This window comes from Diadema antillarum, unplaced genomic scaffold (genome assembly GCF_040938485.1).
Source record: "Diadema antillarum isolate AM-2024a unplaced genomic scaffold, OU_Dant_1.0 seq00000708_RagTag, whole genome shotgun sequence".
Taxonomy (NCBI): domain Eukaryota; kingdom Metazoa; phylum Echinodermata; class Echinoidea; order Diadematoida; family Diadematidae; genus Diadema; species Diadema antillarum.
Genome location: NW_027271612.1, coordinates 1,011,651 through 1,025,237, shown reverse-complemented (window position 1 = coordinate 1,025,237; position 13,587 = coordinate 1,011,651). Strand labels below are relative to the sequence as shown.

The window sequence follows — 13,587 nt, the reverse complement described above, 5'->3', positions numbered from 1 at the left end:
ACTGTACACAAATGTCTTTCCTTTATTTGTCGTGGGCGGGGAGTTCACTCAGTGGGTAGCGCGTCTGCCTCACAATCCTAGGGGTCCGGGTTCGAACCCGAGTCTGGACCGAGCAATGTTGTGTGTAATCATACCGTCCCCTCCAGCAAGAGGCAAAACACTCTGTCCCTTTGGATAGGACATAAAATGGAGGTCCCATGTATGAGAGAGCCACAGCTCATGCACGTAAAAAATCCTGCTTCAGTCATTCATCGCAAAGAGCAGGGTGTTTAACCCGGTGAAGTGGTCCCACCCCACATCCAACTGGATCCCATGGAAGACGAGCTTAGTGTAGCTGAATATGGGCTATCCAGCCATATTTTCAGATGGAAAATGAACAAACAAACAAAAACAAACAAACAAACATGCCTTGAGTTGTCTTTACGGGGTTTCGATTATAAAAGTTGCACGCAATAATTTCTAGTCTACTGTTTTCAATGAATTGCACTCAGTTGTTATCACAATGTCCTGCTTTGTTTCTCAAAGTTAATAGAAATTTGAGCAGTCTTCTTGAGAGAATGGGTCATTTCTTTCTAGTATTCAATCTTGGGGTGTCTATAAATCATCTAAGTTTTGTTGTTGTTGTTGTTGCTTGTATTTGTCGGATAGACATCTAATGTGTAATTACTAATAACATAGATGACGTGTTTGGTATTTCAGTTTTATGATTTCTTCATTCAAATTCATTTTGGAGCATTCAAATTACCTTTCACTGCATTGTAATTAACACTTTTTCAGCTGAAATTTGTAAGACAAGCACCATTTTGTTATTTGTTCATTCAATTTAGAATGATATAGTCACGTGATCATGTATATGCTGCACTCGTTCATTCAAATTCATTTGTCTACATCGATCATTCTCAGAATGCTGTGCTCCTCATTAAACAATTTGAATATACATTGACCTTTGACCTCTTGCCAGCCCTTGAAGAAGAGCATCATGGAGGACGCCCTCGTGGTCCTGCTGAGCTACATTCTTATACCGGAGTCTGGCTGGAAGCCCAGCGGGAACAGTCCATTCAAGGACGAGGGGACGCCGTGGTCAAAGACCCTGATCAATGCCACAGGCTGTCTCAGGTAAGGCAGGGAATCTACAAATTGGGGAGGCAAGGTGGCCCAGACACTGGTGCATCTGCCTAGCAATTCTTGGTACCGCCAATACCTAGGTGCCGTGCGCAGAGCAGCGTTTTAGATGCATTATGGGATAGCTCATGGGACAAACTTGCCTCGGTTTTGGCTGCACATGCACTCAGATCACGCTCTATCTTTATCCAGATGTATTTTTTGTTGAAGATTTCTTCACTTTCCGTCATGTGACCGGCACATTGAAGACTTGCAGTAGTGAACCATGACTCTAGTGACCGCAAATCAGTAAAACCTAGAAAGTTTTCAACTCTTTTATTAGCTGAATTATAGCCAAGAGAAAAAGAGGTAACAATGGAAAAGCATCGTATGGGAACTGTAACTCACATGAGACAACCTGAAGTAAACAAGGGCACCAAGGAATCCCACAGTGCATCTGTGACAGAGCTCTTCAGCGTGCGCAGAAGTTTTCTGCGCATTGGCGATACCAAGAATTATCAAATGCATAGGGTTTTTGGGCCCGGATTCAGATCACAGTGAGTCTTGCTGAGCAATGTCTTGTGTAATCATTCTCTTTCTCATCCTGATTTGGAAAGTTTTGGTGATGTTTGGAGATAAATGTGACACACAAGTATCTCCCTCTGATTGTTCTTTGGAATCTCTCTAACTCTAAAAGCTGTTTGGCACGGAAAACCCCATAGCATTGTACACACTGTCCAATGACCCTAGCACAGAAAGGGGTAACAGGTGACATATTGCCTTATATCAACATAAATAAGCACTGAATTGATCAGTATTTTAGTAGTAGCCATGATGAAAAATAAAAAAAATGGGCGTACATACTCGAGCAGGATTTTAACCTACGACCTCCTGATCACTAGACATCACCTCCACTAGACCAAGCTTTCGCCCGTCAGCAAGTGTTGATTTTAATCCTTATAGCATGCAGTGGCTACTGGGTAATTATTACTGCGTAAATTATGACTCCTGTCCGGTGACCAGGAGGTCATAGCTTCGAATCCTAATCAGGTATATATGCCAATGATTTTTTATCATGGCTACTATCAAAACACTGATCAATTCAGTGGTTATTTACTTCGATGTAGGGCAATTTGTCAATCAGTTGCAATGAAAACATCCCGACGGAAGAATTTCAGGAAGGGATATGTTTGCATCTCTGCCGGTATCATCTCTCACTCCTTGTCCTTTATACAGGAACATCAGTTCAGCCGGCCTGGAGGCGAGGCGGAGGATGCGGGAGTGTGAGGGAATGGTGGACACCTTACTCCATCTCGTCAAGTCTGGTATCCACTCCAACGACCTCGACGGCAAGGTGAGGTGTAGCTCACAGTGAATACTGCTCTACAAAAGCTTCCTTTTTTTCCTACATCGCTGCATTTACAATAGCTCTTTATATGACATATTTTGTAAAACAGGGATCATTGCTTTTTATTGGGGGGGGGGGGCGGCAGGAAGCATTCGTTTGTTTCTTTTATATCTATTTTTGCACTCATTTCTCTCTGAGGAAAGACAGCCAGAAACATACGTAGTATATACATGTAAACCAGTTTGTAACTAGCTCATGTACACATTGGTACAAATAACCTTTCTTTTTTCTCAGTTGGTTAGGCACTTAACTCGCTTTCAAAGTAGCATGTTGCATAAGCTTGCCCCACATAGCACTTCTTGGAATTTGTGTTCAAGCAAACAATGAAATTAGGTTAGACCAGGTGACCAGAATAATCTGTTAGTTGATATTTTAGCAGGCATCCATTTCATTGTTTTATATTGAATGCAATAGCAACCCTTTTCTTTTGATATTGCCAAATACCAGGCTTACTGTCAGGTGGATGTGCTGGCAAGCACCATTTAGAGTTTAAGGATCACACAAATAATCATCGCATCATGGATGCCTATCTCAGTGAATTATCGAACCAAAATGCCTGTTGGTACAAGTGACCTTTTTCTGCTCATGCACAAAGTAGAATTACGAAGTGGTTTATTTTATAGTTGTTTCTGGTTTATTTTATAGTTGTTTCGTTTCTGTGAAGTTTGTGACTCAACTGATATTTTCAAAAATAACACTTTCATTGACAAAAATACCACCCATAACACAAAAGACTGTAGTTGGAAGGTCTGATGTTTGACGTTTTCGTTTCCAAGGTGATGGAGAACACGTTGTGTATCATGCGGAACCTGACTTTCCGCATCGCCAACGAGGCCAACCATCCCGACGCCGTGCCGCTCCGCCAGACGTCCGTCAACGCAGACCATCCATCTCAGCAAAAGAAAGGTGAGGAGTGTCTGGAAACAAGACAAGCTGATCAATTCGGAGAATTTCTCTTCTTTTTTTTGCCTCTGTTTTTAACTTCTATTTGTTGCCACAGGCTGGACTCATAATTTTGTTTATTTCCTTATAAATTCTCTTCAAGTGGAAAACGTGAATACAGGAGGTACTTTTGTATTTCTCAGCTTCGGAGCTCGTACATGTTTAATAGTGTAAAAGTAATAATGACATCTTCTGTAGCAAAAATTATATTCAGGGCTGACACTATCCTTTTTCTATTCTTTCGTGTTTTACTTCCATCTCTTCTTGTCACTCCCTTTTCTTGTTTTTCTGTCTCTCATTTCTTCTTTTCCACCACTTTCTGTTGGCGTGAAAAAATGTGAGAAAGACGATACACGTAGCAGTATGTGTTTCATGTTTTCATGCTGGGTTGAACTATTCCTGTATATGTACCATATATTGTGTAATCATCGATAGAAATTGCTTTGTAATGGTTGACAGTGGCAAGGCAGATGTTGGAAGAAAAGCAAAACAAAACAATTAAGTCCGATACTCTGTAATTTATACTGTGTTGTACATGGTTTCACTAGAAAAGAGCATGTACATTGTAAAACTGTACAATTGACCATACCAGTTTTAACCCGTTGAGGACGAGTCCCGAGTATACTCGGCCAATCGTCTATGTGAAATGCATGTTGTAGTAAAATCAAACCGTCCTCAACGGGTTAATAGCAGTGATTTAAATATAGTTAGCCTGGTGTGGCATACCATAGTTCCAAATGCTGATTTTGTTTGTTCACTTGTTTGTTTAGAGATGTTCTCATCTTAATGTATCTGATTGTTTGTTACTTGTTTTGTTTGAAATTGTAGTTGTTTTTCTCCCTTAATTGTTAAGACCAGTATTTTTCTTCCTTCTACATAGGTTCACCACAGAGTGGTTCTCTCATATGTTTTGGGGGAAGTAAAAAGAAAGATGCTCAGGCCACAACAGTGAATGGAACAGCAGGGTGAGTTGTGTGTATGCACAGACATTAACACAGACACAGACACAGGCACTGACACTGACACTGACACTGACACTGACACAGACAGACACTGACACTACCACTGACACTGACACAGACACAAACACATACTTACACTCCCTGGCAAAGGCACTGACACAGATACTGACACTGACACAAACACAGATACTTGTACTAACACTGGCAAGGCACTGACACAGACACAGATACTGACACAGATACTGACACTGACACAGACACACTGGCAAAGACTCTGACACAGACACAGATACTGACACTAATACTGACACAGACACTGATACAAATGCTGACTAATAACATTGACACAGACATAGGTACAGACACAGACAGCTTGGACACAAACAAAGACACTGCCGCTGACACAGATGTACATTGTAGACACTGCCATTTATGCAGACACCGGTGCTGACATAGGCATGCAGTAGAAATGGATGCAAATGCAGGCATACTGACACCTGTACAGACACTAACACTGACACTGACACTGACACTGACACTGGTTCAAACATAGACACAGACATGGACATGGACAAGGACACAAACTCAACACTGACACAGACATAAACATGATGACTGACAAGGTTTGTGTCTGCATACATTGTACTTCCTGTCCCACACCTGTGCATTGTGCAATTTTACTCATCATTCAAAAAACTGCTGACTATGTTTGCATTTTTTCAAGACTGTTTCGCTATGTTGAAGCAACAATGTCCCCAGTGTTTTCATATGATTAGCTGTTTTATGCTGGGAAGGTAAAGTATGACTAGTCCTACAAATTCAACGCTCTTCTTTTGAATAGTACACTGTTATTCAATTCATTCAGTTCAATTTAATTCCATTTTTGTCTCATTTAGTTGCTCCACTGCATTTATATACATAGAAATGATCATGAAAAAGAATATGATTAACATAATTGACATTAGTACATGATTATCAAACATAATGTCCTTACCAAACACAGGTACAATTGTATGTACATGTATTTATGTGATGTGATATGGACATAGTTATAATCACTGATATTGATTCCAAGATTGAAATCCAAGAATTGTCAGTACCCTAATCTCTGTTTGACTCTTCTGATTTTTTCTTGAGCAGGAAATCGGGAACCTGGAACCCCTCCATGCCCATCCCCAACCTGAAGCAAGACGTCAAGGGAGCCGAGTTGCTATGGCAACCGTCCATCGTGTCCCCCTACCTGACCGTCCTCTCAGACTGCTCCAATCCAGCCTCGCTGGAGGCTGCTGCGGGGACGATACAAAACATCTCGGCTGGAGAGTGGAACGTAAGATGAAAAGAGGAGAGGAAAAGAAGGAGATTAGAAGAGCTTGAAAAGGACAAAGCCGAATTGTGACATTCTAAATAAGGCTTTGACCAAAAACTATACTCATTACTGTCAACCCAAATCTTACGATTATATGCAATATTGTATGGGAGATGTAGTTCAGTGTTCATGTTTTTCAGTGGGTTTTTTGTTGTTGCAAATTTGGGGAATCAAGTGATATTTGCAAAGCTACAAATTCATGAAAATATCGACAATCATTCTCTATCAGCATTCTGCATGCAGAGTTTGAGAAGCCACTAGCGAAAGAATTTTGTTTGTTTGTGTTACTACAATTTTGCTAAAGGTGATCAGGTTTTTAGACCTTTTGAAATAGAGAGAACTTGGCAGGTACGTGTATTTGTTGCTGCATTATTGAAAAAAAGTATGTTGACACCTATCCCTTTCCTATTTTGTCACCCACAATGCAGTGGGCGATGTACTTCCGGGCGGAGATGCGGAAGGTCAAAGGTCTTCCCATCCTGGTCGAGCTGCTGCGAATGAAGAACGACCGGGTGCTGATCGCGGTCTCCAAGGCGCTGCGAAACCTGGCCATGGATCCACGGAACAAGGAGCTCATCGGTGAGAATGTTAATTTGTGTTTCTATGAATGACAGTTGTTTCGAAACCATTTGTCTTTAAACTCCTTTGTGTTGTTCGTATGTCTCTGTAGTTGTGTGTTTGATGTTATGTCCATGGAGTCATTTACTAGCATGGATACAATGTATGTATCCATTGTTTAGTAGCTGTTTGTTTGTATGGTTATTTGTCCTCATATCTGCTTTCTTTTCTCTTTTTCGTGATAGGTGTGAGAGTGATTTCAGCCATTTATCTCTTTAAAGGTCCTTTTTACCTTTGGCAGCAATGTTCAAGATATCACTTTTTTTGCATATTTGTAGGTCAGTTGTATTACAAAACATCTGACTGTATAAAATTTTTGCAATAAAACCTAAAATTTAAGGAGATACCACTATTTTTCTCATCAAACCATAACTGTAGACAGGTTAGTCTGGTAACATTTTTATTATAATTATTGCTCACAGTTTGTGTATTTAACAATACTTAGCATTGATTTTACTGGTTCAAATTTCTACATTGGTTGTTTCCATCCCCAACTCACATTTTAGTACTATTTTGAAGCACTAATACTAGGTTTTTGCTTCATCTGCAAATGGTAAATTATGCCTTTAATCTTCCTTGCATTCATGATTCTTGAAGTCCATAGTTTCCTTATCCCCTTGAAGACTGTCTTGCGTATTCCAGGCAGGTTTTATCCAGGAAATGCATATTACAGCTAAATCAGCTCGTCCTCAATGGAATGATAAGGAGTATGATGGTGTTTTTACTGCCAGGCGACTGACTTTTGTACATTACATGTGTGCAGTTTCTACAATATGTATTGTGTATCTCTCAGGGGCCATGAACTTTGTGTTTTAAGAGCAACAAAAATGCTTCTGTTTCAGTATGCAACCAGTTTCTATTGACTTGTTGGTTTATTGTCATTCCCTATTGGCCTATATCAAATAGAAAACAAAACAAAAAAGGTCTGCATTTCATTTCACTCAAGTAAAAATAAGGCAAGTATGACATTTGCTAGTATATTTGGAGTCAGCAAACCCTTGCTGCCTGTGAGTTTCCATCTTATATTTCTTTTCTTAATAGTTTCTTTCAAGCCTGACATGTATATATTTATATATTGTTTTGCCTACTCCTTCACCTTGTTTTGATATATCAAACAAAGTCTTTTTTTTTTTTTACTAATTTCTCTGTTTATTTGCTATTTTGTTTTGTGATTTCCACTCCAGGCAAGTATGGCATGCAGGACTTGGTGGAAAGACTACCAGCATCGAGGACCGGTAGGAGAATCCCAGCGGAATCATCCGCCAATGAAACCATCGTGGCGATCCTCAACACCATGCATGAGCTCATCTCTAAGAACCAGGAGAATGCAAAGTGAGTATTTAAAGCCTTACAATCGTGGTGAGTGGTTTGTGCGGCACGAAGACGAATGCAACACGCTGCCTCCCCCATTCTGTATCAAATGTAGTGACCCCCGAATGAGAATAGCGCTGGCTCAATGGGTCAGCGAACAACACTGAGACTCGAAATCTCCTGACCCAAAATGGCTGTCCAAGCCACGAGAGCTTCCGAATGGACGCACACTCTCAGTGTGTATGCGCATGAAGAGAGGCCAAAAGAGCCACGCGTCTTCTGGCCTCTCTCCTCCAATCACCGCAGCTCGCGGTCACAATGTTTGTGTATGATGCGTACACACACACACACACACACACACGTGTCTCGGTGGCAGCATTGTCCCACACGTTTATGGATATAACACCGAGTCTGGCATTGCGCAATTGCATGCACAAACTTTGTTCGTTCGGGAGTTTACGTACCATTAGGGGTTACGATCGTCCGACTTTAAGTGTTTGAGTGTTTTAAGTCTTGAAAGTCAGGAATATGGATTCTTTGTTTTTATGATTTAATGTCGTGTACTGCAAAATGTATCCTCTCTATGATTTATTGGAGTATTTTGAAAATATTGTCATCCCATTCTGTACAACAGTCTGAAGTTTGCATATACTTTACTTGGGAGCTGCCAAGTTAACATAGATAATGGCTTGAAATGGTATGCATGTGAAGCAAGAATTAAAAGTTGTATTGCAGCTTCGACAGCACTACAGTGAATGGATTTCAAATGAGTTTAATACCATACTATAAGTCTTTATTTCATTTAGTAATGGAAGCATCTTGTTGTTGATTGTTTCTTTTAGCTGTTTCTCTCCTTAATAATATTTTGTCTGAAACCATCATCTCACAGGCAAAATAGAGGCCCAAAGGTACATTGTACGTTTTCTGCTATTTTCTCTTCAAACTTGTGATTTGTATACCACTTAGCTAAAATGCCCCTGTCTAGACACAATCAAAAGATCAACAGTTGCCTGGAGTCAGATTCCTGATCATCTGTTGACATCTGTGAATTTCTCATTTAAGAGCCATCATATTTTCTTGATAATTTTCAGTCTCTCAATAATTTCTTCCCCCCTTTTTAAAAAATCTTCACCCTGTCACTGTCCACCCTCTTCCAGGTCACTGAGGGGTGCATCCGGAATAGACCGCCTTGTTTCCCTCACGAAGACCAAAGGGGCTTACCCTGCTGCTGTAGTCAAGGCTGCATACAAGGTATAACAACAAAAAGATAATTAAAAGAAACATTTTACCAGAATAAAAAGAAAGAAGAAGAAGAAAAGGTGATATGAGTGGAAAGTAATGAAGTGGCATGAAATGCAAATAGTGTGTAGAGACAAACTCCAAACTGCCATACATGTATATCAACAATCATTACCCATTGCCCAAAACGAAATAATGATAGGAATTAGGCAAGTGAAACAATGCTTGAAAGGTGCAGGCATTCAAAATGTTTTACTGCATTCTGCTGTTGGTTGACTATGTTGTTAAAGGGAGGATGTATTTATAGTCAGTATTGAAGCATTTGATTGACATTCTCGACTCCTCTTTTCATAGAATGTGAAAACTCTCCCTGAAGCCCTGAAGTCACAAACTCCTTTTGCTCACTTGTGTATTCATCCTTTATCTTTTTTCTGTCTCTTTGTCTCTCTTTGGCTCTCTCTTCCTCACTCGTTCTTTCTCTCTCAACACACTAGGCATGATATTCTGTAGATTTAAATCTGATTTCAGATTTTTTTTTTTTTTTCAAGTCTACACACATTTTGCTTTTTCCATGTATCAAAATCACCTGAAAATAATAATGATAATAATGATAATTGTGAATTTATATTGCGCAGTTTCTATGAATCATATATTCAACTGCGCATAACAATAAGATATGAACAAAGGGAAAAAAGAAATCAGATTCATAAAGAAGTAACACAATCTAATTCTTAACTGAAATTCATACAATATAAACAAAAAATACAATTAAAGGTATGAAGAAAATGTTGATTTCTGATTTTTTCAACAAACCTCAATATCATCCCTGACACACCCCAGGTGCTATACATGCTGTGGTCTTACAAGGACATGCGGCCTCAGTACAAGAAGGATGGTTGGGATGAGAGCATGTTCCACACGTCAAGCACTTTCACCACGCTGCCACGCAAGAAGACGATGCCAGACGGCGCTCTGCCACCGACGACCAGCGATGTTGAGAACAAGGATCAGCTGGGCAGGGCCAACTCTGCCCCCGCCAAATTTGGTGAGTTTCTGACGAGAAAGTGTGGCTTTTGATCATTCTACAGCGTGCTGGGGGGAGGTACTAGGCTGAAGCTAGCATACCGACAGTAGAGTAAACATGTGGGACTGAACACAGTTCTTCCCCTTTATGAACGTACTGGCCCACATGTGACTACGTACTTGTGCAGGATTTAAAATGTATTCATTGTAGTCATATTATGGCAATGGCCACATAAGAAGTGAGAAGTTTGTTGTTGTTGTTGTTGTTGGTGGTTTTTTTTTTTAATAATCCAACAGGGATTATGCAGCTTGGTATGTACCTGGTATAGGAAGGTGTTGTTATGTGTTTGGGCATGTATTACATTCTGAGATATTCTAAGATTTTACTCTTCCTAAAATTTGCATCCTAAACAGTACAAGCACTTGCCCATTTTGCATCAGAATGGGCAGTAGTAGCATACATGTACCTTGCAGCCCAATTACAAATGTTATGGAGAGGGGATAATCAAATGCCAGAAAAATGGCCTTCAGTAGCAAGTCACGGTTATTACATGCTTAAGCACACAAAGTGTTAAACAGATGCCAGGAAAATAGCTTGGATATTTACAACATTTAAGCCCTTGCTTCTTGAAAGTATTTTGTCCCTATGTGTAATACTGTATACGCCATATATTTCGCGAGTCTAAATTTTCGCGAATCGGGACTTCCCAACAATTTTGCGAGTGGTTAAATTCGCGATCGTGGAGTCCTGTACTGAATGGGGAAATGTATACACGTACGTCACATTCATATCGGCATTAGAGTCAATATTTTTGCATGTCTTTAATTTCGCGAATACCAGCTGACTCGCGAAATTCGCGAGAATAAAAACCTCAAGAAATATTCGGCGTATACAGTAACTCACACGCCCCATGTCAGTAACTATGCAAAGGGTTGGCTGTTAAAAACCCGTTGAGGATTAGTCCCCAGTATGCTCAGGCAAGTGCCTACGGGAAATGCGTGTTGCATCAATATCAGTTCGTCCCCAACGGGTTAATGTGACACATATAGGCTTAACAAATTCAACAAGTGGATTTCTTTTTTTTTTTGTGGTCTATCGCCCTTCTAATAGCCCCACAGCCCGCCCATCAGCCTTACGTGCCCAGCCAACCAACCAGGCCCGCCCCAGAGCTGACCCACGTCCATCCCGATGAGCCCCCGCCCCCGTTCGATGACCCCTACGACTCCTACCACAAGGCTCCGTTGTACGACGAGAGGCCGGTAGATACAGACTACAATGCCGGTAAGTGTGATGGAACCACTGTGTTGATAGGATAGTAAGACTTAGAGAGAAAGAGAAACAAAAAGGAAGAAGTAATCAATCGATCAATCAGTCTATCTGTCTATCTATCTATCTATCTATCTATCTATCTATCTATCTATCAAAATCTTGAAATTCATCCGAACATTGATTACTTGCAAGATGTATGATATTTGTTATTGTTTCTTACTATTGTTATGCATGGTGGAAATTTGTGAAAGTTTTAAAGCATTATTGAATATCCCCAAAGTTCGATTGGGGATTATCTTTCACATCACTCTCATTATTTGTTGTTTCTAAGCAATTTTGACTCAACTTCTAATGGCAAAATGAAATTTTGTGATTGACAGTTGTGTTCATCAATTTTTTTTTTTTCTATTCAGATTTAATGTTGATTGGGTATTTTGTGTTGATATTTTGCTATAAAACTTCATCCCTGTGAATTGCTGATTTTTTTATTCAGCCTTTAACCCTAAAAAGACTGGGGGGGGGGGGCCTAAAAGGCCCCCCCCTCGACATTTCGCGCGATTACTCTGCAACACGCAATGCTCTCGCCGCGATGCTCTATGACTTTTTTCTTTCAAGTTTCCCGCACATTTTGACACCAAATTTGTGACGCCCGGGGGTACGATTCTGAAGTTACATAACATTTTGTACATGCATGTGAGGCCGAAAATGGCTCAAAAATGTGATTTTGTGTACAAAGTCAATGCAAATTGAGTTTTTTCACATGGTTCATATAAATATGCTTATTTTTACTCTCAATGGCTAAAATCAATTTGTTTTAGGAGTATTATGCTTCAAAAAGTGTCTGCCACAAATTTTGTTTAAAAAACAACAAAAACAAAAGGTCAAAAAAACAAGAAATACATAAGAAATTCATGAAATAATAAAATAAATAAGAAATTAATTTTGATACCGAATTTTTTTTCAAGTGCATTTGTTAAGAATGCCACAAAGAATAATTAGACCAAAAATGAGCACTTTTGGAGCTTTATTTACTGATTTAGATCAAAGAGTCTGATTTCTCGCATAAATTAGCATAATTAATCAAAATAAAATAAAAGAAGACTATTTTGGAAAATTTGAATATACTATCTTGTAGATTACATCGCACACTACCATTGTGCAAATTTTCGCGGCGATCGCGCAATCCACGACCGAAATCTTAAGGGGGGGCCCTTTAGGCCCCCCCCCCCCCCAGTCTTTCGAGCTACCAAAATAGCCCAGTCTTTTTAGGGTTAAAGGGTGTGTACAGTTCTGGTCAAGGTGAGGATTTAGCTTTTAATGTTTTGCGAGATATTCAAAAACCACTCTATGAGATGCCAAAGAGCATGCAATTCTAAGGGGCATCAAAACATTATTTGATGAAAATCGGTTTTGAAATGGCTGAGATATCCAAAAACAAGGTGAAACAAAGAGATCCTATTCAAAGTTGTGGCATGTCGCCTTTTATTATTGGATATCTCAGCCATTTGAAAACAACCAGTACTGTACAGTCCCTTTAATGTCAAAGACACACATCTTTTTTTTATTTATCAATTTATTTATTTATTTTTATTTATTTATTTATTTATTTTTGTTTGGGGGGATGTCTGTTGACAAGTTTTGCATTGTGTTTTACTATTAAAAAGGAATACAGGTACAGTTGTACATGTAGGTGTTGCATACTGACTGATTATTTCTGCTGTGCATTGGACTGATAAACCTTACAGTGTTGAAGAAGTGTTCTAATATGCATGCATTTATGCATGAAATGTGACACACATGAAAGGATTTTGTTTATTCTACTAATATGTCTTTTTGAAATTGAGTATATGAATATAAGAACGACCCAAGTCCATGGAAGACCATTTCGAGTAAACTAAAAAAAACTTCATATCTTTTTTGTTTGTCCAATAATATTCTATTTATCTGTGATGGGAAGGCAACATTGTATATACAAATTAGAACATATATTATTATGACAATTAACATTAACATTAATTGTGGAGAGGCCATTTTGTGTGATGGACTTGGGTTGCTCTTTGATTCATATGGACTTGGGTCGTTCTTTGATTCATATACATGATATTCTGCTATAGAGATGAGAGAAGGACGAGAGAGGGCGCTATAATATGAATGTAAGAATGACCCAAGTCCTTCATTCTTACATTCATATAAGATTTAACTCATTTATTTCAGGCACTTCCGGGGGTAATTAGGATTTATCATTGATACACAAGATGAGTCCATGCATAAGCTACAATTTCCCATGTCAAACTGAATTTGGCCAAAAATTGGATTTGGGTTGTTCTTATATTCATATACTCAATTG

At 39.3% G+C, this 13,587-nt stretch overlaps 1 protein-coding gene across 1 annotated transcript in view; it reads left to right on the top strand.

Moving 5' to 3' along the window:
- The window catches only part of LOC139737832 (uncharacterized), a 63,301-nt gene that overhangs the window by 41,284 nt on the left and 8,430 nt on the right, over positions 1-13,587 (top strand). The window contains exons 16-25 of the mRNA XM_071648506.1: positions 962-1,116; positions 2,338-2,455; positions 3,286-3,415; positions 4,332-4,416; positions 5,554-5,740; positions 6,208-6,358; positions 7,582-7,729; positions 8,866-8,959; positions 9,788-9,992; positions 11,082-11,252. Coding sequence (XP_071504607.1) covers positions 962-1,116; positions 2,338-2,455; positions 3,286-3,415; positions 4,332-4,416; positions 5,554-5,740; positions 6,208-6,358; positions 7,582-7,729; positions 8,866-8,959; positions 9,788-9,992; positions 11,082-11,252 — 1,444 coding nt within the window. The remainder of the gene's footprint in view (positions 1-961; positions 1,117-2,337; positions 2,456-3,285; positions 3,416-4,331; positions 4,417-5,553; positions 5,741-6,207; positions 6,359-7,581; positions 7,730-8,865; positions 8,960-9,787; positions 9,993-11,081; positions 11,253-13,587) is intronic.